We start from the raw sequence: 26309 nt of genomic DNA, 5'->3' as shown, positions 1-26309 counted from the left end.
GTGTAGACATTCCCTTGCGGCACGCTTTCCGTGTTCCTGCAGACTACCGATAAAGATAATTCATCTCTTCTCCATTCCTGCCAATATCCGGGCAGTCTTCCCCGGACCACGGAGTCGATTCATTTCCATTCACATGATACGAGTAATATCTTAAAAATGGAATGACAATTGCAGAGATAAACTGACAAATGGAAGGAGAGCGCTATCTTTGGAAATGCCGTAAGCAGGGCCGTCATAACCCTGAAACCAAGATTGCTTTTGGAAATTTAGTCCCCGGAACTTGAACGGAACAGCTAACTAGCGATATTGCAGATCTGAAATCAATCAGTATCGTTGCTTGCGATAAGGTGGGGATTCCACAAATGCGTTCAGCTATATAATAACTTGGTCTCATCTGAGAATCTCAGGTATTCCTTCACACCTTCCAACATCAGCATTACAGATAACACAATGAACGACTACGAGAAGAATGTCAACGGTGACGTTGGAACTGGAAGTCTAGAAACATCGACGATACCTGTTCCAGATGGAAAATACGATATCAACGACCCCGAACATGATGCTGTCTTTGGTGAACGAAAGGAGGGAGCTGTCAACTACAGGTCTATGGGATGGTGAGTATCATAAACATCTCGGACCAACGCTTACTCATATCGCCTTTTAGGATGCAAGCTACTATTGTCATGTTGAAAACCATCATCGCCTTGGGTGTTCTTGCGATGCCTACTGTGCTTTCTGCAACTGGAGGTGTACCTGGGTCGTTGAGTGAGTTATTCTCTCATACGTCATGAACCTGTGCTGATGAAACTATTAGTTATTCTTGCCATTGGGTACGTTTAGAGTCTGAGTATAAAATGGTCGTGGACTGATTTTTTTTGCATAGTTTGATCACTACATGGACGGGTCACGTTGTCGGTTTATTCAAAAAGAACCATCCTGAAGTTTACTCGATGGATGGTGTTGGATATATTCTAGGAGGCAGATGGGGTCGAGAGTTCTTCACCGTCGCCTACCCTATGTTTATGATCTTCTTATCTGGTTCCGGTTTCGTCGCTATATCTATCGCCTTCAACGCTGTCACGGCTTACGGCACATGTACCGTGGCCTGGGTAGTAGTAGTGAGTTTGTCAATCTTAGCCAAGTAGGACGTCTCTGACATATCATATCAGGCCATGGTGGGTACCTTTGCACTCGCCTCAATTCAAACCTTGAACAAGGTGTCTATTCTTGGTTGGATCGGTTTTGTTTCCGTCATGTCTGCTATTTTGATCATCACTATCGCCGTCGGCATCCAAGACCGACCGACCACCGCCCCTCAAGTTGGGGCCTGGGACAAAAAGGTCTTTGCCGTCAACCATGAAGGTACTTTCCTTGGTGGTATGGGTGCTGTCAGTACTGTTGTATTCTCTTACTCTGGTACACCAGCCTTCTTCAACGTTGTCGGTGAAATGCGAAAGCCTCGAGATTACGACCGAGCTCTTTACTGGTGTCAAAGTATCGTTACCGCAACCTATTTAACAATCGGTATCGTCGTTTATTACTTCTGTGGACAATACTTGGCGAACCCTGCTCTTGGTTCCGCTGGTGTGATCGTCAAGAAGGTAGCGTATGCGGTTGCACTCCCCGGATTGTTCGTATCCGTCACTATTTACACGCATGTCGGTGCGAAAATGATCTTTGTTAGACTTCTTCGGTGAGCAAAAAACTCTTACAATTGAGATACGCTTTGACTGACCATTTTTTCAGAGGATCCGAGCACCTTACCGCTCACTCTTTCGTTCATTGGGCTGTGTGGCTCGGCACTGTCGCATGTTGTGTTGTCCTCTCCTTCATCTTGGCTGAATGTGAGATTCAATCTTCCAAATTGTTGTAAACGGACCGCTGACGTTGGTTTTATTTAGCTATTCCTTTCTTCGGTGACCTTGTCAACTTGATCGGTGCTACTCTCGGTACATTCATGTGCATGATTGCATGCGGCTGGATGTGGTTACACGACAACTTGCGTCGACGCAAGGAAGACAAGTCACTGTACTATAAATCTTTGGTTGCCTGGAATGTTTTCATCGTCCTCGCCGGTGTCTTCATCGTCATCACCGGTACTTGGGCGGCCGTAGTTGGCATCAGGAACTCCTACTCTACTGGATCGATCAGCAGCCCGTTCTCATGTGCGGACAACAGTAACTCTAGTTAGAAGCCTTTTCCGTGTAGATTGACTTTTTGAATTCCGATAGACATCCAACGTTATATGAGTATATAGGTATATAATTAATGATTCCAGTCATGTATCACTTTTTGCATATCTGAAATAAAGCCATCACGGTGTGCTCTGGAGAGAACTCTATTTGCGAGAGTTTCAAGGATATCGTCAATCGCAAAGACAGGAGGTGGTGGAAGGTACACTCTATGTGGAAAGGGTTAAGGTGGTATCATATTTCATGTTCTGATCATGATCATCTCCCTATATGCACATGAAAAATTTGAGCCATAAACTCGTATTGGAGTAGCTGTCCTGGCATGAAGGAAGCTGATGCATTCCAGGTACCTCAAGAGGCCTTGTTTAGATATATGATGGACCCATAAATCCTTTTCTCTCCAATGAGACTTGTCACACACTTCATCAGAAAGATGCCATCTTGTAGGCAAGTATGGGGGTCTGATAGCATCATACAAGTGAATCGTTTCATTCGCGAACCCCAGTGGTAATCGAGATATACATGGCAATGAGATCCGACAATGACGTATCTTATTTGGGAAAGTGGAGGTGGACAAATCAGAACAAATCAGGCATCATTTCCACCAGCCTGGTGTATCTCCAATATTTCCATTTCATAGAATGCCCGTTAGGCTTGTTGGCAGACGCTAAACCAGGTCATCCTTGACATTTTGTACGATGCAGTGACCACGTCGTCTGATTGTAAGATAATTGGTCATGTTCCTACGTAAGAAAGAGCCATGCTGATCTACGGAAACGCCTTCGACTAAAGCATGAGGGACTGAATCTGTGACTGCAAGTCAAGTACCTGTAACGGCTTTCAGCTATAACGTCGCGCTGGCGTATGGAGTACATGACCGCCCGCCACTGCGAGATGAGGGTCTTTGACAACGTTCATTCAGACTGACGATATGAAGACTTTCCGACTTGTCATACCTGGATCTTTAGATGTGATCGATCCTGCAGGCCCAGGTAGAGATATTTACAACTAATAGATTGAATGCCGGAAATACCTAGTAGACTTGATCCACTGCTCGAACACTTCGCTGACCTGTATCCTGTAGATAAAGCATACCCTTGACGTCGTTCCATCTCCTTATCGTGCTAACTGTACCTCTAGTCCAAACAGAAGGCGACCTCAAGCTAACGCATGTACCAAATTCATAGCAGACGCAAATCCCACTAGCGGACACCGTACTATGAGAGCCTGGTAAGGTTACACAAGGCGCGTTATAGCCTCAAATCACTACTTTCTCATCAAGCGGAGTTTCAGGTGTAGAATCTGATTCGCGGATCCGTTTTTCGTCTTCATGATTACCAAGAAGTCTCGCTCGCTTTTTATCCCGGTTGTCAAGGTAGCCAATCGCTAACGCTGTGACGAGAGCAGCAGCAGCGAAGCCAGTAGTGGCAAGCATACCCGAGTTGACGTACGGCTGCTTACTTGTGGGAAAGGTAAGAATGGGAACCCAAGCGGTGAATATGTAAGCGAAAGCGTTCATCTATGGAGCGGTGTAGCAGATTAGCGGGCGTAGAACTCCTTATAATGGCATTCGGCTCACCATTGCGCTAACGTAAGCTCGCTTCTCCGGATCATGTCGACTGGTTTCGTTAACAAAGGTCCATGTCACGCCAGCAGCGGTACCGGCTAGCGAGGTAAGGTCTGAAAACACGTCAGTCCACATATGTACTCCTTCCACCTACAGAAAAGAGCCCATCGAGTGCCTCTGTTTGGTGGATGAACGGGGGTGGACCCCAAAGCCGCAGGTATGATAACGCCGACAAGAGCAGCGAACACCATAGATGGCCAACGAGCAGAACCAGGTAAAGAATCGGAAATCCAAGAAGAAGTAAGGGCTCCAACAATAGTGATGATGTTGATCTACGATGGATCAGCTTACCACATACAACCTCTCTAATGTGAGATGCTTACACCCAAGGGTATGATATTGATTTCGGCTACGGAGAATACTGGGGTCTTTCCTTTTACATTATAGCTTTTCACCCAGAAAATCACTGCAGACAGCACTTAGCGTATGTCGAGTAGCTGGTGAAAGCACTCACTAGAGCCACCTGCTTGTCCAATCTGACCGGCGAAAAGAAAGTATGCAGGGACTACAAATCGTCAGTGGATGAAGCCTATATTACGATACTCACATAGGTATACATGCCATGAATTGTGCCAACGCTTGATGTCCTTCCACTTGAATAACCCAGTGAAGAGTTTCTTCTCGGTCGGCATTCGTGCTCGCGCAAGGTCGATGTCTTCCTGAGTGAAAACCCTGAGTCGCAAGTTTATATCAGCACAGCAATCCATGGGCAAAAAACACCTACCAGTTAGGTTTGGCTCTACCAGGAAGCTGAGGCATAGCAAAGAAAGTCCAAAGGGCGCAAGGAAGAGAGATGGCTCCACAGATACTGCTCAAAGAGTCAGATACATATCCATTGACGCGGTAAGCTTGACAGCTCACATGTACATCCACCTCCATCCGGGCCATCCTCGAACCCCGTCCAGACCTTCATACACGGCAGCCCTGCATGATATCGTCAGCAGACTGATGCAGCATAGGATTCTAAAACCAGGGAACTACTTACATCAAGAACCCCGAAAAGAGAGGTCCGACGGAAACGAAGATTTGAATGAGGGAATTCCTTCTGGCTAGTTCGTGAGGTTTGTAGTAACTCGAGCAAACATACATGACTGCAGGGAAATGACCAGCCTCAAAGAGGCCGACGCTGGAAACAGAAGACGAAGAGTTAGCATATTTGGGCGTCTTCAATTGCTTTCATCAATGGTGACTTGCAAGAATCGTACTGCGTAGAGCTGGTTGGTTGTTTTTACGGCACTTGTACCGAAAGTGAAAGCTGTCCATGCGAATTCCAAGAAAGCAATGTATCTAGCTGCGTTGACTCGGGTGAGTAATAAGTTGGAAGGGATTTGACCAAATACATAAGCAGCACTCCAAAGTGCGTTTGCGAAATTCAGCTCGTTTCCGTATAATCCGAGGTCTTCCTTCATACCGCTGTCTGAAGATGGTAGAACTAGATTCAGCGGGGACAACCATCGAAAAGAGAGCTCATGACTCACTGAAAGCATTTGTAATGTTGACCTGATCAAGATAACGAATCATAACACCTAAAGCGGCTGAACTGATAAGAGTGACATCTAACTTGGTCAGAAATCGAGCTTCGTCCTTGGGAGCGTCCAGTGTGGACCAAATGTATGACTTCCATGTCTTTTGCGGGATAGCATAGGTGTCAGAAGGAGCCAGCACTTCATTTGGCAGTCCCGGCTGATTGAGCGTAGCTACTAGAGCTGAAGAAGGAGCTATTTCTTTCGCTTGTGGATGGCTCATCTTGGTGCTTTGCGGTCAGCACTGTGCAATGAGCTCAAACGTATTCTTTATAAGGGGATTATAAGTCGAAAATGGATCCCTTGGGGCTGATCAACATTTGCGAAATAGTCAGAGGATCTCGGATCTCAATACTTCGGGTATGGCGCCATCGTATGAAATGATGGGCTGGATAGCCATGGCCAGAGCGCAAAAGTGCTGGAGATCTGTCAAAGATTCTGACAAGACGTATTAAACCTTGTAGAACTGGCTGATCTGAAGCCCCATCACTGCAAAGAAAGCATATCAAGATGTCGTGATTTTAGACGGAAATGGCGCCACTCGGGCATGTCCGCGTCCTTGCGTCATAGCTCATCATCGCGTGGAGATGCTTACGATAAATGCTTGTATGCATGTAAACATGAGGGATCGACAACGTCGTGATTATAGAATATGGTATCATTGCGAATTGGTTGCGAGATTTATGCAAGATTCAGAGATAGCTCGTTAGGAAATCATTAGTCGTAAATTGGGAGTGGTAATATTTTGTCAGACTGTCATCGGTTTTAGATCAGCTCTCGTTCATCGGAGAGCAGGATTGCTTACGTTGAAAAGGAAGTTATTCGCAAGATCTTCGGCTTCCATGAAACGAGTGGGGTATATGACTACCCGATAAGAGTTAATTTGATCATCCCGATGAAGAGCTTACTCACCTAGGTGTCCTCTTATTTCTCCTAGAAGTTCTTCCATCTGATCCCTCTCCCACTCGGACCAAGCTTCATCAGGGGCACTAGGCTTCTTCTCTCCACCACCCATGCTCTGCTGTTCATGACTATCTAAAACAGAAGTTCTCGTCGCGGATGGAGAGGCAGGTTCGTCAGGATGGGATCTCCCATCCGGCTTGTGACGGTCATTGGGTTTCCCATTGACCACATCGGAACCTCGTGTGTCAGCACCCTTTCCTGGAACAGCGCCTCCACCGTCTCCTCCGCCGACTTGTCCTCCCCCGCTACCTCCACCACCGGAGCCGTGAGTTCCAGGTCCCTCATGTGTGACCTTGATTGGTTCATCGTGACCTGGAGCAGCGACGTCGGCGGGACTCTTGTTGAACTTTTCAGCGTGGTTCGCAAAGGATTTGTACTGGGCCCAGGATGTCACTAGGTCGTCGGGCTGGATTTGAAAATAAGCGTAATTCACCTTTCTCATAGTATGGAGACCAGACTCACGATACATCTGAATACCTTTCGGAAAATCTCGGTCTACACATATGACATTTAGCGACATCCGGAGAAGAGTTTCACTTACATTATGTACCGCGACTGCCACCCACATATCTTTCCAGAACCTTTCATCTAGTGGATCATGAAATCTATCCGGATTGATCTTCGGGGTAGGTGTTGGCATATTCCAAGGGGACACCTGGACCTTGGCGTGGAGATGTTTCCGTAATGTTTTTCTAGCTTTGATAGCCAGAGGCTCTTCTTTATCTCCTGATCTTCCTGTGTCCCGAGTAGGTAATTTTGAATCAGACATGTGCGCATTTGCCGGAGCACCGTAGAATTCTTCTTCTCCCGGTTTACTCTGTATTCTAGGAGCACCTGCTTTTTTAGCTGATGGAGAATCTTCCGCGATTAAATTATCCTTCTTTGCACGTTCTGGAACTTTGGCTTCCTCTTCGACATCTTGTCCTTCACCACCTTCACCTCCTTCACTTTCCTCCAAGACGTCGAAAAGAGGTTTCCCATTGGCGTGCGTACCGGACGGTCTTCTTTCAAAGATCGTCTTCTCTTCCAAGGTGGGTACAATCGAACTGGCGAACCCAGCAGTTTGTTCCCCTTGACTTGGATCGAAGTCTTGTCTTTCACTAGGATCTCCGTCCTCTACAATATGATGAGCAATAGTTTGTCCACCAACGGCAGCAGCTATAGGATGAATGACTTTGTCGGCAGCTCTCCGGACGTTGGAAATAGCATTTTCACTCATGCCCTTTGTGACTGGAAGTACTGTCAGTGGCATAAACACATGGTGCATCAACCTACCACTTGAAAGTCCAGAATGAACTGTTTGCATCAATCTGTCTCTTGCAGGTCTAGCCTTGATTTTGGTGATACCCGACCTCTGATCATCATCGCTGTCTTGCTCATGATCTGGATCCCAAGTTTCCACTTCATCAGCTTCCGCAACAGGCTCTCGAGACATCAGTTGATCCTCATCAATTGAATCAACGTCAACGCCGACGTGTTCACGCATCAGTCTGATTCGAAGGGTGTGAGCGAAGCGGCCGACTTTGAAAGGGCGTCCAGCCATAGTACTGTGAGAGGGCTTCAGCAATGGCGACGAAGTGGATAAAATACACCTACCCGTCGATCATATCTGTATCCCTCACCACCGCAAGGAGTTCCGAATCTCTGTCTCCTCTTTGACTCCTTTCGTTTATGTTCGCGGAACCACAAAGCACAAGTCCTGGTTGAACGTCAGCCGCACGTCCCCGGGGATAAGGAAAGTTGCTCACGGTCATCTACAATCATCGTCTTTCCATGAATGTATACTTGTTCGGTGGTGAGAACTCCGGATTTGAACTTGGCCCACCCTCGTAAGGAGAAAAAGGTGATGTATTCATCAGGCTGAGTCACCATCAGCAATGTCGGATCATTTGAAGACTTACATCGATACCTTCTTTCCTCAGTCTCGAGAAGATGGAATTGGTACCTCTACTGATCGTCCTGTTCTGACACTCTAAGATTAATCTGACCGAACTGGCTTCTCCTGAATCGATTGGATACGTATAGCCTGGTAAGAGAGGGATCACGATACAAGCTTTCCAAGGTGTATCTTCCTTGTGCGCGCGGATGATTCGGTTTACAAGAGCATCGCCAATCTGGTTTTCGATCCGAACACCATCAACAATAGTGGACGTAATGAAAAATTGGTTCTCAATGTAGACAAAGTGTTCGGATAATTCGATAGCTAAGTGTGAGCGTCATCTGAATATATGTACTCACACTTGACGTAAGCATTTTGTATACTATGTTCGATTTTCGTCAAAGTTCCCATGCTCCAAGGACCTACGCTCCTACAGATCTGGACTTCACAAGTACCTTGTAATTTCAAATCCTGCAGCTCCCTTTCAGTGAAATCGGCTGCTGGAAGTAAGAAAGGCATTTGTCTCTTGTGGTTTTTGGTTCGAATCAACAGATTCCATCTTTGAACGAAATGTCTGCATAGATCTCGAGCGGGCTGACCGACGATTTGAAGACCCACATCATGCCTACAGATCATCAGCTCGTATTACGTATGAGGGGAAGTAACCTACCAAGGCATACGAGGCACTCTCGTCCTATCAAACATGTCTTCAAAAGGCTTGTTCAGATTGGAATATTCCATGACTCGCTCATTCGAGTAGTCCTTTCCTCTCCACACGGGTCCATCGGGTCCATCAGGAGCACTGTGCTCATCGTCCGTGAGGATATGCTGTGAAGTGTCCCATCGACCGTAACAGCTGCGACGAATCAGCATTGAATATACTTGAGCATACTTACAGATCCAATCCACCCATGAAAGCAATAGTTTCGTCGATGACACAAAGTTTTTCATGCTGCGATGTCAGCTCTTCCCCTTCCTGTGGATAACTTACGTGTGACCAATAAAATGTTCCCGTTTGGAAGTGCGAAGGAGATCTCTGTACCATGACATTTGGGTGTAGTCCAGTCAGAGTCTTCTTAGTGTATAGACTGTCGACCGGGGTCGTCTTGTCCGAGACCTCGTTACTGCGATAGCCGATCAGTTTGCGCTTTAGCTGAAAGAGAGGACTCACTAGATGATAATGAATATCTTGACACCATCTTCGGCCTTTCTCTTGAGCAGATTGTCCAATCTGTACCTCTCATCTCCAGGCCTTCGCAGGTAAAGCTCCGGTGAGATCCACCAGTCATGAATATAGATTCTATCCTTTGCCATGTTTATAGCTCGAGACAGATTCCAGAAGTAATCTCGCTATATTCTTGATCAGTAAGAAACTTTACACCAGGGAAACTACCCACTCCGTCTACCAGCCACTGAGCAGCAACGTTGACTCTCAGGGGAGCGAACGAATCAAATCGATTTCGACCCGTCCATATACACTGTGCGGCGATACGTTCCATCGACACGATGAATTGATGCATTTGACGCTGGGGTAAAGGGTAAGCGGGGTGATCAATTCTGAATACCAAGACTTACAGCATTCTTGGCTACCAGTTTCATTCTCCTTTGACTGTTGCTTATAGTGAAGGTATGTTGACTTGCATGGTGTTCACCTTCATCGTGCATCGATTGGCCCTTTGATCCCTTTCCCTCACCAGAAGAAATAATGAGCTCTCGATTGAAAGGATTATCCAAATCGATGTCATTTGGATTATCGCCTTCTGCGTTAGCTATCAGGTCCCCTTTATCTCTAAGCTGTTTTGCAGGACCATGACTCGACAAGAGGTGTATACCAGTTCGATAATATCGCTTGGGTCTTTCGATGCTGAAGTCTGAATCGATCAGGAAGACATCGTAAAAGTCGGTCTTACAAGGCAAGGTCAGTAGAGACGATGGAGAGCAGGGAGATTGCTCACAGATTCGGGACCATCCGTGGCAACAAAGTATGAATCTCTAACAATGAACCACTTGGGTTTTCTATGTGCCGCCCAGGTTGTCGGTGCTAATCCAGGTTGATTGGCTCTTCTGCTAGCATCCCATCCTGGTATTTTCAGAAATCCAGCTTTGCCTTGGAAACCACCTCTTGGAGCCAGTTGCAGTGTGAGTGCGGAAAGTTCGAAGAATTTACATAATCGGTTGGATTCTGGTCGGAAAATCTGGTCCAAGCTTTAGTTGTTACGTGAGGGAGATGACTTACAACTGCTCTAATCAAGTCCACCAAGTATCGCTGTAAAGCATCTCTACTAGCTTGCGCGTATTCCGCTTTTCCAACAGGCTTTTGTTTCTCTTTGTCTCCTCCTTTTCCTTGTCCACGTACTTTGTTGAGGTAGGGAATCGACATTTTGGGGAAATCGGGAATTTCAACTCTACGAGATGCCCTGAGACCGGCGACGGAAGTACCAAAGTTGGCTGCTTTATAGTGCGCATGGAGGGATAAGAAATCTCGCAACTCTCGATAGATCACCTGATGTCGTCAGTACGACTACACACACGATGACTCACCCATTTCACGGCGCCATCACCATACTCGCATTCCAGCTTGAACATCTCCTTTCCCGTCTCCCCGCCAGGTCTTAGGCCAACACTATCGCCCACTCTAAATCTCAAATTTCCCAGGAGTACAGGTACAGCCTTGTGACCATCTTCATCCCTGTCCAACCAAGTTTTCATGATCATCACGGGTAATTGGCCGGCAAATAGTTCAGTCGTCACTGGTAGACTCGCGATCACTGTCGGAGCCAAGGCTGAGACTTTTCCAGGACCAATTGAGCCTGAGGTAGTAGACTTGGAGGGTAACACTCGATTTCTTAACATTGACCATCTTTTTTGGGCATTCTCGTTGGTGGGTGAATTTTCATCTTGATTACTGTCTGAACCACCTTCATTTTCTTCGGAATCAATGTAAGCTGATTCTCTGAAGCTGCTGAATCTGGCATTGGGCTTGCGTCGACCGTGAGATTGTGAGCGTGATTCACTCATTGCGCTTCTCCAAGTTCCCTCCTCCAGGGTATCACCTATTCCACGTTCATACGATTCGATATCATTACTAGCGTGTGAGATCGGCCGCGAAGATGAAGAGTGTTGTCGAGAGGGGAGTGGAGTCTCCCCTGGAGGATATTCACCTTCTCCGTCTGCGGTGACTTGGAGGATAGGTCCGAGCTTCAAGCCCTCGACAGTTGGTTCACGCCGTTGATGATACTGGTAGGAGAATAAATGAGTATGGCGTAGAAGCGCACCGAGAATTTTAAACTATCGTACATAGGGGATGGTGATGGACGCGAGAGATTTACTCACATGCATATGCGATATCCTGGGGTCTAGCACGATCTCATTCCTTGGCCCTGGTCCTTCCTCCTCTTTGACCGCATCCATAGCGTCAGGTCTTCTTCCAAGCTCATCCGTTCTTTTCCGTGCTTTTTCCGAATCCCTTCTTTCTGCCTTTTCCTCTGGATCAATGTCGTATTTGTCTCTATTTATTGTCAACGAGTCCACCTTTTTATGTGCGCCATTCTGCTGTGAGACCGAAGGTGGATTTTCTGTAGTCGGTGAGGATTCAGGTGAGTCGGTAATAGCGTGACCGTTAGATATGAATCTTTCATGGTTCCCTGGACCTTTCCCTTCTGGACCTTCTTGGCCTTTGATCCGTTCTTCTTCAGTACGACCATCTTCGTTACCGGTAGCATCGTCAGGTATTGATGATGAAGACGAAGCGCTACTATCACTCCTGTTCTTCCTTGAATGCTGCGCCTCTTTCCATTCCTTTGTATTCCTTTTCAGACCCGTGCTAGGCAATCCTTTACTTGGTGTCGTACCGTCGATACTCAGAGCAGAGTCTCTATCGTCTTCTGTTTTCTTCTTCTTGACGAGATTAGATACTATGCCGGAGAAATTGCCTGTCTTGTTGGCACCTGAGCCTGCTGGGCCGGACATGACTTGCTGTATTTTTCAAAAGGTGTCGGGAAGTGGTGATGTGTGATTATAATTTCCCCTTGACTTGATGTTCTTTCTATGTTGCTCTATATTCTGTCATGCATGCTCGTGAATCATGGCAATACAAGAAGAAGAGTTGCTTCGAAATGACGAGTGCGCGAAAGAGAGATGAATGGCTCGCTTCTTTTGGTTTGAGTTGAGTTGTGTTATTATTTTTCAGTTTTACCAAACAAAAATCAGGGGTATTCACCCAACTTGCGTCATCTATAATTTGCCTTTTGTTGACCATATATCCACTGTTTACGAGAGGCAGGTTGGTTCCGGGTCCCAGAGTAGAGAGCCAAGACTATAAACCAGTATTTATAAGTTATCTAGGAATATTCATGCTAGGTTATTCACCCAGGGGTAAAGCAGAAGCGCAGTCAAAAAGGTAGATACACCTTCTTCCACACGATCAACACACCATGCATGTTACAAGAGGGATCACTTCTTTTGAGCATTGCTTCAGATTCTTCTTCTCATATACATATGCACAATGTGTACACTTCACAAAGTGCTACTTCACAAAGGTGGTTTGAGATTGGTTATACACCCCAAAGCAGACGGTAATTACGTAATCGGACCTAAATCGCGTAAGATGGTGCATTCGCGCATTTCATTCACCTCATCACATAAACAATGTACTTGAACTTCATACCCCCTTCTTCATACCACTTATACCCTTTGTCAGATTACCCAACATGCCCAGGCTGAGGGTGACCAGATCTACCGGGGTTCTGGTCATAGTCGGCTTGTTGTTCGTGTCTTTCTTCTTCCTCTCATCTGGACCTGAATACGATTTGAACTTTGATGAATACTCGGAGACGGGGGGACCCTTGGATAAAGTCAAGAGTCATCAGAAAGCCTTGAACCAATGGTTATCTCAGACGGATCCTGATTTGCCTCGGGGACTGGAGTACACCGAAGACGGATATGTGAGAGGCTGGGAGAGAGTGCATCATTTATTGAAACAAGGTGGATTGAAGAAGAAAGATAAGAATATGTTGAAGCAAATCATGGAGATGCATCCGATCTTCAAGCTCATGGAAAGAGGTGAGAAGAGGTGGACGGAGCTGTTAGAGAGGTATGTCTGCGCGACTCACGCGAATTCAGGATCGATGCTCACTACCAATAGACAATCAAAAACACTTCCACAAGCGGTGACAGAGTATAGACATAGATATGGTAGAGCTCCGCCTAAAGGCTTCGACCAATGGTGGCAGTTTTGTAAAAGGAATCAGGTGAAGATCGTAGATGATGTAAGTGCGACAATGGTTTCTCGAGCTGATGAATAGTATGATCAAATATTCAGAGACATAGAACCGTTTTTCGCCCTTTCGCCTCAAATGTTCAATGAGAGGGTGAACGCGCTGACGGAAACACAACACGCTGCGTGAGTACATTGCAGTTGACCAGAACTGATCCCGTGTGACCAGCCAGATAACATTATCTCCTGATGGGCCGTCTTCCATATATGGTCAAAGAGCTCATTCTGCTCGACCTCGGCTGCTCTTCCAGCTTCTTGAACCCATCGCTCAGTACCTTTCTAGGGAAGTAACATTCACGATCTCGGATCACGATCTCGGATCTTGGATATTGGGTGATGATCAAAAACAAGCTGCGTCTGATGCGATTCGTGAAGGAAGATATCTCAGTGAACAGGATCTCAAGGTCTTGGAAAAGCGAGAGGGTAGACAGCCTGTCAAAGGATTGGTATCGGCTTGTCCGGAAGGAAGTCCTGGATGGGAAATAGGGGTCGCCATTCGAGATAACCTACCTATAGATGATGAGATACCCACGGGTGAGTCAAGACCGATGGGCGGTGCCACTGATTTGCTAATCCAGCTCTAGAATCCTCATTCATATACGATCCACTCCAAACATACGATTACTGCTATAATCCATCTTTACTCAAAACCCACGGATCGTTATCATTTGACTTTTGTAGGGAAACGGTCCTCCGACCCATATTCCAACTATCGAAATTTGTCAGGAATCCAGAACTGTTGACTACACCGTTAGAAGCGTATGAGAATTTCACTTCGACTGACGCTCAGAAGAAATATGTGCCGTGGGAAGAGAAGACAATATCCAAGCTGTTCTGGAGAGGCTCGACCACAGGTGATTCGTACTCGAAACGAAAAGACTATACATGGCATCAATCGCATAGACCAAGATTAGCTTTAATGACGCAGGCGAAAGAAGGTTTGAAGAATGTTTGGGTGAAACGAGGTAAGGAATGGGATAAAGAATCCTGGGGTATATCCAAATTAAACGAAGCATATATGGATGTGGGACTTACAGGTGTCCCTCATCAATGCAAGAAGGAAGATGGTACATGTGACGAAATGGCAAACGAGATCATATTCAAGGATAGGGTCAGACCAGAAGAGGCTGCCAAGTACAAATGTGAGTATCTATCATATACACTTTTAGCCATCTGCGATAAACCACGATGCTGATTCACGACTTCAGACGTATTCGACATCGACGGTAACGGTTGGTCATCTCGTTTCCACCGACTCATAATGTCTGGAAGTGTAGTCGTGAAAGCGACAATTTACCCAGAATGGTTAAGTGATTGGATGACGCCTTGGGTGCACTATATTCCGTGCAAGATTGATTATTCCGACTTGTACGACATAATGTCCTTCTTTGCTGGGCCGCCAGATGGTAGAGTGGGTGGACACGACGACCTAGCACGAAAAATCGCAGAACAAGGTAAAAAGTTTGGTGAAGAACATTGGAGATGGGAAGACATGCAAGCGTATATGTTCAGATTGATGTTAGAGTGAGTTTTGAGTTATTCCAACTGAATATTGCTTCTTTCACTCCTCACTCCTCCCTCAACCGACAACGGACTCTACTTGTGCATCTCGTCTTCCAGACTGTCATTAGGTCAAAATCATGACTGACGTCAACTATTCAGGTATGCTCGACTACTAGCGGATGACAGACAAGAATGGTCCTATCAGAAAACATACGATTGAGGTCTACTTGAATGATAAGTATGTGCGCTTTAAAAACCAAAAAAACCAAAAAAAACAACGACCAACCGTAACCATTGCATTTCATGTTCATAATTTTGGTATTCAGTAGATTTCATCGTGGATATAGTGGATCATCTCAAAGATAACAAAGATACAGGGTGTGTTTATATGTGATCGCAGATATAAGCTCAAAGACATGGCAAAGGTCTAGGGATATTCACGCATTCACAACTAATCCTCATCCATGCAGAATCAATATAACGAACAACGACATCCGTAAGCCAATCACAGTTTTCGATGGATCTGTTGCAGCGGGCAAGCCGAAAATGATCCTAAAGCCAAGTACTAAAATTTTGTGCATAGTCACGGGATGGGCACACACCTGAAGCAACCCATGTGGCTGTTGTTATGACGAGTCATTGTGACATTGAATTACAAGATTCTGATTCCGCGAACGGAAGGTTCAATTGAGACCTTTTCCCACAGCCGATACATTGCAGTCATTAGTACTGTTGGGCATCGACATACATGCAGATACAATACAAACACTTCTATTCTATGGGGTGATATACCTTCTACATGACACTGCGACTGGAATCTAGGCACTCTACTCCATCTTCTCAGACATTCCGTTCCAGGCCTGTGAATCACTGGAGGTCCTGCGTATAAGCATATCTCCGTACGGAATAAACATTGAGAGGCTCAGCTCTCGCAGACACTCATAAAAGCGAACATCCATGCTTCCAACTCAGGATCAGGGAGCAGGATTGATGTATCTACCGAGCGCTGGACTAGCGCCAAGTCTTGAGTGTCTAAATGTGCTGGTGGACCTTGTGCCCTTTCTGCTCTTTTGACAGTGTCACCGATCCTCTTCAAAGCATGAATAAAGCTGCCCAAAGATCATAGTCAGTGTCGACTCTCATCAGATCGAAGTTCGGCACACCTTTCGTGGGATCCAGCAAACGACCGGCGATCTTCGACAGTCTCAATCAGGAGTTTGATCGTTCTCGCTCCTATCCGCGCCGCACGCCGAACCTGCACTCGAAGAGATTGTGCGTAGTGTTGAAATATGTGATGTACGTTTCGAATTAGTTCATCTTCCAGGTGCTCTTTCGCCGATTCAGGTGTATACCAAGAGCTCTGTACAAGTACGACTACGGCTGACTGTTAGTAAGACTGTCAGTAAGTTGGGTTGATAGCAAGCTTGGCGTACTCACTTGAAGATGTAAAAGGAAGAAGCTGATGATATATGAGCAACTTCAACGTAAAACATTACCAACCTCACGAACGTACCTGCCCCGAGCTAGTGGAGCACCAAGGCGGAACAACTCGGTGGCAGCGATCATGAGGCCCTTTGCAGCATCCTCCACAGCATTGCGGAGTGATATTTGCGTTGGGCAATTTTGGCGCGATCGAATGACTGGGACAAAGTAAGCCGCTGACCGAGGATATTCTAGGAGAACTACTCACATGGACGATGAAATCGCATTCGCCTCACATGGAGATTGTATACGGAGATGAGCTTCGACCAAGTTTTCTGCCTGTTCTCATCGGGAGGCATGTCTCCAAGAGCATATCGATTGTGTACTTGCCTGTATACAGGTCAGCCTACGTACGTATAAGAGGTAAGACCTAGCGTACACAAGCCTTTGATCGATGTCCAACAATACCTCATCGCTTGGTATCTTGTCCCTTCGGACGACATCGAGCCATTCGCGTTGCATTTTCGCGGACTCATACCTCAATATATCAATCGCTGATTCCGTGAGCGATGGTGCAGGCCGAGGCACATCTTCTGTATCAAAGCTGAGGTGATCATCATCATAGTTCCCCGGAAGACCGCAAGTGACTAAATGATAGTGGGCTCAGCTTAAGTGTTGTTTCGTACAGACAAATTAAAAGCTTGACTACCCACCATCAGAAGGATCCATGAACGGCCTGTGCCGATGCTGCAGAAGATCCAGTGTCAAGCAGTTATAGAACAGTCGGAGTGAAATCTCTCGCTTTAGCAATGATGGTCGTTGTGGGAATGCAGGATCAGGTAGAGGCATTTTGGTGGGGTCATCGGACAGCAGGTGAATTCCTAGCTCTTGACACATTCTCATGGCACAAATGCAATACAGTCCCAGCCTTTCGATAGCACTTGGAGCAGCGTTGAATATCAGGTATGTACTGAGTAAAGACAAAGCCTTGACGAGGGTTCGGTGGTTAGCATGCAGAAGCCCAAGAACATCACAATGGAATGCTTACTTGAATAGAACGTATGCGAGCCTTTCCCAGCCAGTCTCCACACTCCAAAGCTGATCCCGCAGCTCTAGCAAACTGATCAGGTAAGTCCGCCAGATCAATGGCTTGGAAGAACATGCCTGTAACTTCATCAACCTCGTCAAATGAATTGGCAGCATGAGCCAAGACCTGTAATGGATACATTATCAGAGGAAAGGAGGAACGGTAAATAAAGTTCCACCTACACCGAACAGGCAAGCGATCCACAGAGGGTCCACCTGGGGCAGTTCACCTCGATCGAGCAGTACTCCAAAAGCTTCATATTCTTCCAGGAATGATTGCCGGTGTAAAACTGAAAACTTGTCAGTTCACAGCAGCATATTCTCGAAGCACGAGCTCACTATGCCAATGCCAAGCTACGTTCGAGAAGTACCTAGCTACCAAACAGTGTAAAGCTTCCTTGCGATTGGGCAATGAGTTGAGCACTTGGTCATAAAGAGAACGATGGGACGAGATACATTGCTGCGCCGTGAGACGTTCGATCACGCTCTCAGAAGGGGGGAGCACGGACTGACTGTCTCCTTCATTGTTTTGAGACGATAACGTCCATTTGGCAGACATGGCTCCAGCAGCTATCAGATAGTCAGATACCGCATCTTCATCCTACAGAACCATTGCCTCACTGAGATAATCCTCCATGTCCTTGACGGCATGTTCAGTATATCTTCCATCAGATCGATCTTCGCTGGGATTACCCCGATCTTGCCAAGACCTCCCATTGCGAGAAAGAGAGGACGATATGGATGATTCCGGCTCAGTCCAGTCGTGCTCGCTTCGTTGTCTCTTTCTTTTGACTCTGGATGATATTTTAGGAGAAGGAATTTGGGAGAATTCGGCATGACGTGACGGCGAAAAGGTTTGATCGAGACTGGCAGGGAACAGGCATTCCTTACGCTTTGAGCGGCTTTTACACGCTCCGCAAGGCTTGTTTCTATCACATTTCACTTTTCTACGAAGCTGTCAGCAATGAGAGGACAATCAAAGGACCTACATACCTTCTTATACATTCTGTACAGGATAGAAAAGGTCTAATTCGAGTGATCTTGTGCCGCCTGGAATCATCTTCCTGTTCTCCTGGCATTGTCTATCAGTTGTCTCTAGTCCAGCTGTATCCACAGCAGCGACATTGGCATGATTGAACGTTTATTCCACACATCATCTTCTCACCCGTAAAATATGTCTCTATATCTACGCTTGGTCTATGAAGGGTAACGTTCGAGGGCATAAGAGTGATATCCAAATTGGAAATTGTGAAGCTCATATTCCCCGAGAAAATAAAAGCCGATCCGAATGTCGCAATTCTGGATTGCGTGACAACATCTTGCGTGTTCTCTATCTGGCCATATCCCGAAAAATTCTCTCGCCCGTTTCGACTGAGAGAGTTCTCACGATATGGAAAATGCTAGCTTGACATACAAGTCGTCTGAGGATTCGATCATGCATTTCGCAGACATCAACACTTGACTCGCGGTAACATCGTATTGCTCCTAGCTGTCATTCAACGACTACATACGATGCCAAAGCCGGAACTCGAATTCAAGCCTACTCATCAGTTCCCATGGGACAGGAAGCAAGGCTTCGCACAACAGATCCTAGCGCACGAGTAAGCTCGATCTTTACGGGATGAATGAAGAACTGAATTCACACTGGCTGGCTATAGTTTTGAGACCGGTGACATTACCAAGATTGTCTCGCGAGATCCAGGTCACGAACAGTTCGGTCCTGCACAGGTTCATGAGGACTTCTGGTACGTCCCATACCCCGCGGTCAGACCGATGCGAGACTGAGAAGAGTGTTCAGGGAAGAGGTTTATATCCTTTCTGGGTCCATTTACGACAAAGCGTTGAAGCAGTGAGTTTTGTCCTATCGATACGATGAACTAGTACTGACGAAGTTAAAGATGGTTCACTGCCGGTTCATATTGCTGTCGACCGCCTGGAATGGTAGGTGTTGATGTATTAGTCAGACCAGAGACTGACACCATGCATATAGGTTCACGGTCCATACACTTCATGCCCCAATGAGTGAGTCAGTTCGGTGTGCTCTCGTCGGATCTGACTGATCCTAAAATAGGGGTGTGAAAATGCTCGTCAATGTGCGATATGTACGTAAATCAGATCTACCTGAAAACTCTTGAATGCGGCAGATGAATGCACATGTTGTTAATGACCTGTACCATATCATGCAACTTGACTGTCGTGATCTAATCAATGGATTCTTTTCAGTGGCTAAGTATGCACTCAATCTTCAGTCCATCATAAAGCGGAAAGATCGACCACGCGGCATACATCCATGACAAAATGAGCGCCCCCCTACAAATCATTTACGAGTGGCTGGGATGGGTCTTCCCCCCAGTGGGGTGATCCTGATCATATGTCGTCGCCTGTCATGAGGTGTATCCAGTGTTGCAGAGTGCTGAGCTCGTCTTTGATCCCATAGAATCACCGTACCCTCTGCGGACAAGAAGAATTTATCAGATTATGCTTCCTGCTTCAAGCTGGCTACTCACCTTCCCATTTGACCCTAGCTTGAAAATCTGCGCCTCGAGCAATGTACGCAAAGAGAAATCTTAGCAGATTGTCTGATTCCTCGACCTTCATACCTTCGATGGAAGTTGTGAATACCTCGTTGACAAATAGCACTTCGTCTCCTGTCACCTATTCGGACAGCGTCAGATAAGGGCAGCACAGAGTGATAGATGACACTCACTGGATGTCGAGTGACAAGCGGATGAGATGTGTTAATCGCTTCTCGACGGAGAGCATCTCCACTATTTGTCTCAGCCGAACGTGTCATGCAAATATAGCTCACTCTTTTTTGGCCTTCAGTGATAAAGCGTTACTTGAGTGGATAGCTCTCAGGTCAACAAGCAGATTCTGCATGACAGGTGATAGATGACTGAACGCTTGAACTGAATCTGACATTATCGTATCACCTCCACACCATCCCTGTAATTGCCAAACATCAGTCATCAAGTGCTAGGCCATCAATGGGCGGTCTGAGCTCACTTGATTCTCCAACACACCAAAGAAAGTTACCGCAGGTGGTTGTCTCTCGTAAGTCTGATCGGCATGCCAATTCACACCTGAGACGCGATTTCCCCAATAGTTGCTTTGAAAAGAATTTGTCAGTTCCCAATCAACACTCATGGGACCGACCTACATCCTTCGAACCTCTGCTGCAGACTGATATATCACTGAGATCTCTGTCTCAGTGGCAGGTCTGGGCTGAACAGGATGTTTGTGAAGTGGTCCAAAATGGCTGTCTCATGACCGTCAGCGAGACAATTCTTCAACTGTAAGAAACCTTACCGGGCGATGTCCAGCTGTTTCTTAAATCCGGAATCTTTCCAATTTTGATTTCGGAAAACGGCGAAACCTCTCTGAGCCACTAGTAGGCCAAGCTCGTCTAAACCTTCTGGCGACAGTTCTGTCAACTGAATACCGCAGATTTCTGATCCGAACAAAGGGGTTACTGGCTTGGCTACAGCCTTAGAGCCAAGTAGATTCGGAAAAGTCGGGTCCGCCCTCGAAGCAGGATCGTCGTGCTCGAATGGTTCATGCCTGTTATGATCAGCTACAAGCAAATGAGACTGAATAGGAGCATAGGATATATTTCGTACTCTGGGAAAATCTCGTTGGTCAAAGTTGGCATATACGCCGGGTACAGAGGCTCGTCCAGCTCTTGCGGTGCTGCTATTACTGTCATGATGGGAAAATGAGATTGTCGCAGCTTGGGTAAAATTCTGACGAGCACCTAATCATCTTGATCTTGCGGGACTAAGATATATCGTGCGATCTCGGTGGTACCGCAAATGTTAATTCATGCTCAAGCTCGTCATTCAGTGAAATCTCTTTTACGGATGAGAAAATTCCGAATGGCGCAACATATTTCGGATGAAACAACCTAAAACCCGACAATGAGAGTGACGTGCTTGATCTCATGTACGGTGAACCCCGAGAACCATTCGCCCGTTCTTATCCCCGTTTTTTTGTCAATTTTCTACAATTGACGTGATCTGTCAATCCTGTCATTAAATTTGACGATCATCTTCGTCTATCAGGATGTAACAAACTGATACCATATATAAACGTAGGTGTAGCGGTGACAAGTGCAATATGCTCCCCCGGTTTTCCCACTGTTTTGGACCGTCACAACAATGCGATTCTTCTCAAGAAACAGGAACGTGTCAACTGCAGATCGCGATGAGCATAAAGTTGCCAGAACCGCATTGGTCCGAAGATTGGATTTCTTCCTAATGACATATGTCTGTGTTTCTTACTGTAAGTATGCAAAACGTTGAGACTGAGCTACGAAAACGATTACTAATGGTATTCATGCAGGTATGAAATATGTGTGTACGCATCCCGTTCTATCGAGAGCTAGAATGTCAACTGACCCGGAATATAGATTGACCAACAAGCACATAGTAACGCGTCAGTGCTCGAATCGTTGTATAATCAATTAGCATACACTAACATGGCATGACAGATACGTATCTGGTATGAAAGAAGAACTTCATTTCCATGGCAACCAGTACAATTGGGTTGGGACATTCTTCTCGATTGGGTGAGTGATCAGGACCTCTCGCAGGGACAGTTAAAGCCTAACAGCGACCCGTAGCTATACGATCGGTACAATACCCAGTCAGTTTCTCACAGCGCGTTTTCGTCCTAGTGTTATTGGTAAGTCATTCCAATTAAACAAGACATACGCTTACGACGCTATCGTAGTGCCTATCTTTGAAATCAGTATGTCATTCCGATTAGCCGTAACACCTAAAATCACTGATACCTGATCGTTTTCAGCTTGGAGTATCCTGATCATGTGAGTCACTAGTGGCTATCGGATGTGGTAAGGAAAAGACTAACGCGTTTCTCAGGATCAATGCGGCTGCCAAGAATGTCCAGCTCATTTTTGTAAGTGACTTCGTTTCGGTTGCTCGATATGTACTGACCAATCTTGGCGAATAGGGTATGCGATTTGTACGTGATCCTGTCACATTGGATGTGATGCGAAACTTGCTGATACCTGGTATTTCAGCTGATTGGTCTCTTCGAATCGATCGCATATCCAGGTTTTGTTAGCGTACTCGCGTCTTGGTAGTGAGTGTTATGGACTTTTGTTATAATTGCGGACCTGATTCTTCCCTCTAGCACGCCTGCAGAGCTTGCCAAACGAGTGGCGTTTCTTCAAGCGTCCAGTGCGGCTGGATCTATGTTCTCGTGAGTTCGGTCAATATGACAACAGCGCTGATTTTACAGTGGTTATCTTCAAGCAGCCATCTACAAAGGATTGAATGGCAGTCATGGTCGTGAGCTATAATCAGAAATCGTTTGAAATCTAGTCTCACTACCTATCCTACAGTATCCAGATGGAGATGGCTTTTCATCATCGACGGAGTGAGTAGAATTGGGCCGTCTGAATAATTGATGGGCCTAACCATGTCTCCAGATTATCTCCCTTCCTATTGCAATCACAGGATTCTGGCGTAAGTCTCAGTCTCACTTGGGGATCTGAGCCAGACACTAACCAATGACTAACAATAGTCATCCCTGATACTCCCAAAACATCTCGAGCGATCTGGCTCAAGCCGCATCACCTGGAAGAGGCTGAGGAACGGATGAAGGAGATCGGTCGAGCGCCAAAAGGCACACTCACAATTGGCAAGGTCATCGCTGTTTGTAAGTTGGTTATGGCTATGCTTGATCCACGAAGTCTGCTAACTACGATACAGTCAAGGAATACCCAGCTTGGTTAATCATGCTTTGCTACCCTCCTTGCATACTTGCCGGTCAAGGTGAACACCCCATCTTCGTCTGCAAATGCAGCCAATGCTAATGAAATTTCACCCAGCCATTTCGTATTTCAACCTGTACCTAAAGAGTAATCCTTCTGGACACAAATTTTCAGTATATCAAGTCAATCTCATCCCTACTGGAGGTCAGGCTCTACAAATTGTAGCCACCATTGTATCTGCTGCACTCTCTGATTACTTCCAAGCCCGAGTAGCCATGATCTGGATCGTCGCTGGCATTGGAATGTTGGGTCATATACTCTTGTCCGTCTGGGATATAGGTTTCAATGGACAGATCGCCGGTACGTGATGTAATGCCCAACTTGCTTCCACATATATATCGTTACTGATGGTAAGTATAGGATACATGCTCATTTACTGTGCTGTTGGCTCTGGCGCTCTCCTACTCACGTGGTTTTCCGAGGTCAGTACCTTTGACACTGTTATGTTTGACCCATGCCTGACAATCCACTCGATCCTAGCTTTGTAGCGCGGATGCCGAGGTGCGAACTCTCGTGATTGGTCTTGCCAATGGTATCGGTTACGCTTGGATATCGGGATTCCCGTTCATCATGTATCCCGCTTCGCAAGCGCCTCATTGTAAGCAAGCTCAAAGAACAGCCATCGGAAGTCAGCTAATGAGTTCTCGCAGACAAAGTTGGGTATCAGATGGGAGCCGGGTTCTACGCTATAGCCATCACAGGTTGTACCATCATGGCACTGTTGGTCAGACGGTATGGCCTTCCATATCAAAACGTGCCAAAATCTCACGACAGAATCCGCTCTGGTAGTAGCCCTGAGACTGGTAGGGATGAGGAAGAGAAGACGCAAGGTGTAGAGGAGGCCGTGAACCGCCTCTCGGCTGGTTCGACCCGCTAAGACTGAACGATATGTTGTGCGCAGGTGGTGATTACAAGAATGCCATTCTATCGTCATGTCACTCTATGCATGTTGACATTCACGTCCACTTTCCGATCAATGACATTGCGAATATGCCGAGACCTAAGGCAGTCAAAGCGGATGCGACCCTAGCGTTTGACGTGTTTCTCATGTCGCCGACCACCCATTCAGCGTATAGCAACTGACACAATGCGCCTTCGAGAGAGTTAGCACGATATCGATGTATGAATGGCACAGCGTCTCACTATATAAGAGGATACCTGCAGATATGGAGTTGAGAGTACCAATTGCTAGCAGCTCTGCTCGGCCGTTCTCATTGAATGACTCATGAGCCCCAATACCCTGGTTATCATCAGTCTCCGATCCAAACCTCGTCGAGCCCGGACTCACTATTGCAATACCAACAGGGGTGATGATGGTATAAGCCCCACACATGACCCATTTCGTGACTGAAGCACCTTTCTTACCAACCCACACCAAGGCTCCTATTCGTGCCCCTAGACCTAAGCCCTCGAATAGTTGGTGGAACACAAGCGCTACACAAGGTCATCAGATAATCGAGCGCACGGAACGATATTTAGAAATAAATTACCGGCAAAAGTGACCGAAAACCCGTCACTTTGCGCGCCCAAGGCTACGCCAATCATGATCGAGTGAAACACGATTCCACCTTCCAATAACTGAACGTCCCAATGAGCCCTTTGTGAGGCAGGGTCTAGGTCTTGCAGAGGTCGACATCCGGTTTCGCAGCAGAGGTCCTGAAATATGGGCTTGGTATCGCTATTGGGGGATGACTCCAGAGGAGTTTGGGTGTCGATTTTCGCTGATCCATCCGGTACGACGTCTGGAGACTTTCGCCGAGCAGCCTTGTCATAGATTAAATCAGTCGTTGCCCATCACTCTGAAGCAATACATACCCAGCGAGCACCAAAGTAGTCTACTAGCCATATTAGAAGCATAGATCCCATAGCGATGGCTGGCGCAGTAGGCTCGTATGCCATTTCGCCAATGCATTCACTGTGAATCCACATCAATTGATGATGGTATGGATATATTGTACCGACTCACTTTGAAAACGTCTCAAAAGAGTCTTGCAAAAGATGGCAGAATCTGAAAACATTGTCAACCTATAGCAATCGGCTGAATGACTTACGCTAAACTAATGATTATACCCGTTCCAAAGTATTTCAGAACGAAGAACGCTTTATGGAAGAACGCATTTCCACTAGACACGGAACCCATCACAACAGGTAGGACAACTCCAAAGCCAGACGCGACTAGCAAGATAAACACTGATGCTACATGTAGTGGTAAATTGTAAGTTTCAGGACTTGAGCTGATGCAAGAGTCAAGATCAGCCGAACTGTCGGTGTAGTCAGCCGCAACGACGGTGATCGTATAGGCGAGAAAGATATATGCTTGTAGCATTTTCGGTTGGTGCGCTTTCACGTACAGATAAAGCAGACCCACACCGGTATTTTTATATATTGTCGAGCAACCGTGATCTACCCAGTACTCATAAACCGATTGTTGTGAGTAAGAGCTATTTTTACCGTGACTGCCGAGTCCTCATTTGAGCAATTTCGCAGGCGACCTGAGAACAGGCGTACTCTTTCACGCCGACTCATGGCTATACTTCCTTCCCAACAACATATAGACGAAGGGTCACCCCAAGCAGTTCCACATCCTGATAAATGTATAAGTTAGGCCCTCAATAAATCATAGCTGACGCAGGTTTCCTTCCACAGTACCGATTTATTCCTGGCACTACTCGACGCCCTAGATGTTTGGCGACTGGAACTGATCTTCCGATGACCTTTGCAGAATCTCTGTAAAAGTCGCATTCAACGTGGGGAGCTGCTTGATGTATGGGAGATACGTAGAAGAGCATAGCAGTACCACTAATAAGGCAATATACATTAGTATTGATGTCTGCCTGGTTTTTTGTAGTTAAAATGCAGTTTCATGCCATGACATCATTGCCCAGAGCGTCACCTGCTAACCCCGGATATAGTGACAGTATTACTACATTAAGTAATATCATATAGTAAGAAACGTGTCTCACGATCGGATCATACACGAAGGTGGTAGTAACCATGGTCATATCGTCATGTGTTTATATATATAAACCTCATTCCTCAACT

At 46.3% G+C, this 26309-nt stretch overlaps 9 protein-coding genes across 9 annotated transcripts; 4 read left to right on the top strand and 5 right to left on the bottom strand.

The window, feature by feature from the left end:
* Positions 1–450: 450 nt before the first annotated feature.
* IL334_004527 (uncharacterized protein) lies at positions 451–2191 on the top strand (the record flags this gene model as incomplete). Its single annotated transcript, XM_062936244.1, has 7 exons — positions 451–614; positions 665–765; positions 815–830; positions 884–1118; positions 1170–1693; positions 1747–1844; positions 1902–2191. 7 exons carry the CDS (start codon positions 451–453, stop codon positions 2189–2191), a joined length of 1428 nt encoding a protein of 475 aa, XP_062792295.1.
* Positions 2192–3450: 1259 nt separating this feature from the next.
* On the bottom strand, positions 3451–5565 carry IL334_004526 (uncharacterized protein; the record flags this gene model as incomplete). The annotated part of the gene is made up of 11 exons (XM_062936243.1): positions 3451–3711; positions 3772–3857; positions 3914–4091; positions 4143–4225; positions 4274–4324; positions 4367–4491; positions 4544–4627; positions 4681–4743; positions 4805–4945; positions 5014–5236; positions 5298–5565. The coding sequence occupies 11 exons, from the start codon at positions 5563–5565 to the stop codon at positions 3451–3453; spliced, it is 1563 nt and encodes a 520-aa protein (XP_062792294.1).
* Positions 5566–6059: 494 nt separating this feature from the next.
* On the bottom strand, positions 6060–12153 carry IL334_004525 (uncharacterized protein; the record flags this gene model as incomplete). Its single annotated transcript, XM_062936242.1, has 19 exons — positions 6060–6095; positions 6148–6206; positions 6255–6711; positions 6768–6800; positions 6847–7535; positions 7581–7852; positions 7902–8004; positions 8054–8072; positions 8207–8331; positions 8544–8809; positions 8855–8986; positions 9081–9308; positions 9356–9534; positions 9582–9710; positions 9760–10089; positions 10140–10379; positions 10421–10672; positions 10726–11421; positions 11518–12153. 19 exons carry the CDS (start codon positions 12151–12153, stop codon positions 6060–6062), a joined length of 4881 nt encoding a protein of 1626 aa, XP_062792293.1.
* Positions 12154–12893: 740 nt separating this feature from the next.
* Positions 12894–15182, top strand: IL334_004524 (uncharacterized protein; the record flags this gene model as incomplete). The annotated part of the gene is made up of 7 exons (XM_062936241.1): positions 12894–13276; positions 13328–13433; positions 13488–13585; positions 13629–13993; positions 14038–14601; positions 14668–14983; positions 15122–15182. The coding sequence occupies 7 exons, from the start codon at positions 12894–12896 to the stop codon at positions 15180–15182; spliced, it is 1893 nt and encodes a 630-aa protein (XP_062792292.1).
* A 702-nt stretch (positions 15183–15884) lies between these two features.
* IL334_004523 (uncharacterized protein) lies at positions 15885–18549 on the bottom strand (the record flags this gene model as incomplete). Its single annotated transcript, XM_062936240.1, has 12 exons — positions 15885–16071; positions 16126–16346; positions 16400–16421; positions 16476–16602; positions 16653–16774; positions 16824–17031; positions 17098–17371; positions 17433–17597; positions 17654–17760; positions 17810–18040; positions 18092–18417; positions 18464–18549. 12 exons carry the CDS (start codon positions 18547–18549, stop codon positions 15885–15887), a joined length of 2076 nt encoding a protein of 691 aa, XP_062792291.1.
* A 433-nt stretch (positions 18550–18982) lies between these two features.
* On the top strand, positions 18983–19605 carry IL334_004522 (uncharacterized protein; the record flags this gene model as incomplete). Its single annotated transcript, XM_062936239.1, has 6 exons — positions 18983–19071; positions 19129–19215; positions 19269–19319; positions 19369–19411; positions 19461–19492; positions 19542–19605. The coding sequence occupies 6 exons, from the start codon at positions 18983–18985 to the stop codon at positions 19603–19605; spliced, it is 366 nt and encodes a 121-aa protein (XP_062792290.1).
* A 182-nt stretch (positions 19606–19787) lies between these two features.
* On the bottom strand, positions 19788–21176 carry IL334_004521 (uncharacterized protein; the record flags this gene model as incomplete). Its single annotated transcript, XM_062936238.1, has 8 exons — positions 19788–19921; positions 19978–20125; positions 20178–20238; positions 20391–20416; positions 20477–20579; positions 20631–20729; positions 20780–21031; positions 21091–21176. The coding sequence occupies 8 exons, from the start codon at positions 21174–21176 to the stop codon at positions 19788–19790; spliced, it is 909 nt and encodes a 302-aa protein (XP_062792289.1).
* A 451-nt stretch (positions 21177–21627) lies between these two features.
* IL334_004520 (uncharacterized protein) lies at positions 21628–24144 on the top strand (the record flags this gene model as incomplete). The annotated part of the gene is made up of 20 exons (XM_062936237.1): positions 21628–21751; positions 21812–21822; positions 21879–21904; positions 21960–22037; positions 22092–22153; positions 22202–22219; positions 22277–22295; positions 22351–22387; positions 22442–22453; positions 22512–22573; positions 22625–22687; positions 22733–22782; positions 22836–22870; positions 22923–22959; positions 23018–23152; positions 23206–23268; positions 23325–23567; positions 23628–23689; positions 23748–23865; positions 23918–24144. 20 exons carry the CDS (start codon positions 21628–21630, stop codon positions 24142–24144), a joined length of 1482 nt encoding a protein of 493 aa, XP_062792288.1.
* A 79-nt stretch (positions 24145–24223) lies between these two features.
* On the bottom strand, positions 24224–25593 carry IL334_004519 (uncharacterized protein; the record flags this gene model as incomplete). Its single annotated transcript, XM_062936236.1, has 7 exons — positions 24224–24360; positions 24411–24507; positions 24556–24701; positions 24758–25031; positions 25083–25182; positions 25234–25275; positions 25319–25593. The coding sequence occupies 7 exons, from the start codon at positions 25591–25593 to the stop codon at positions 24224–24226; spliced, it is 1071 nt and encodes a 356-aa protein (XP_062792287.1).
* Between the last annotated feature and the right edge of the window lie 716 nt (positions 25594–26309).

This window comes from Kwoniella shivajii, chromosome 6 (genome assembly GCF_035658355.1).
Source record: "Kwoniella shivajii chromosome 6, complete sequence".
NCBI classification, from domain to species: Eukaryota; Fungi; Basidiomycota; class Tremellomycetes; order Tremellales; family Cryptococcaceae; genus Kwoniella; species Kwoniella shivajii.
This window is presented reverse-complemented; position numbering and strand designations above follow the sequence as displayed.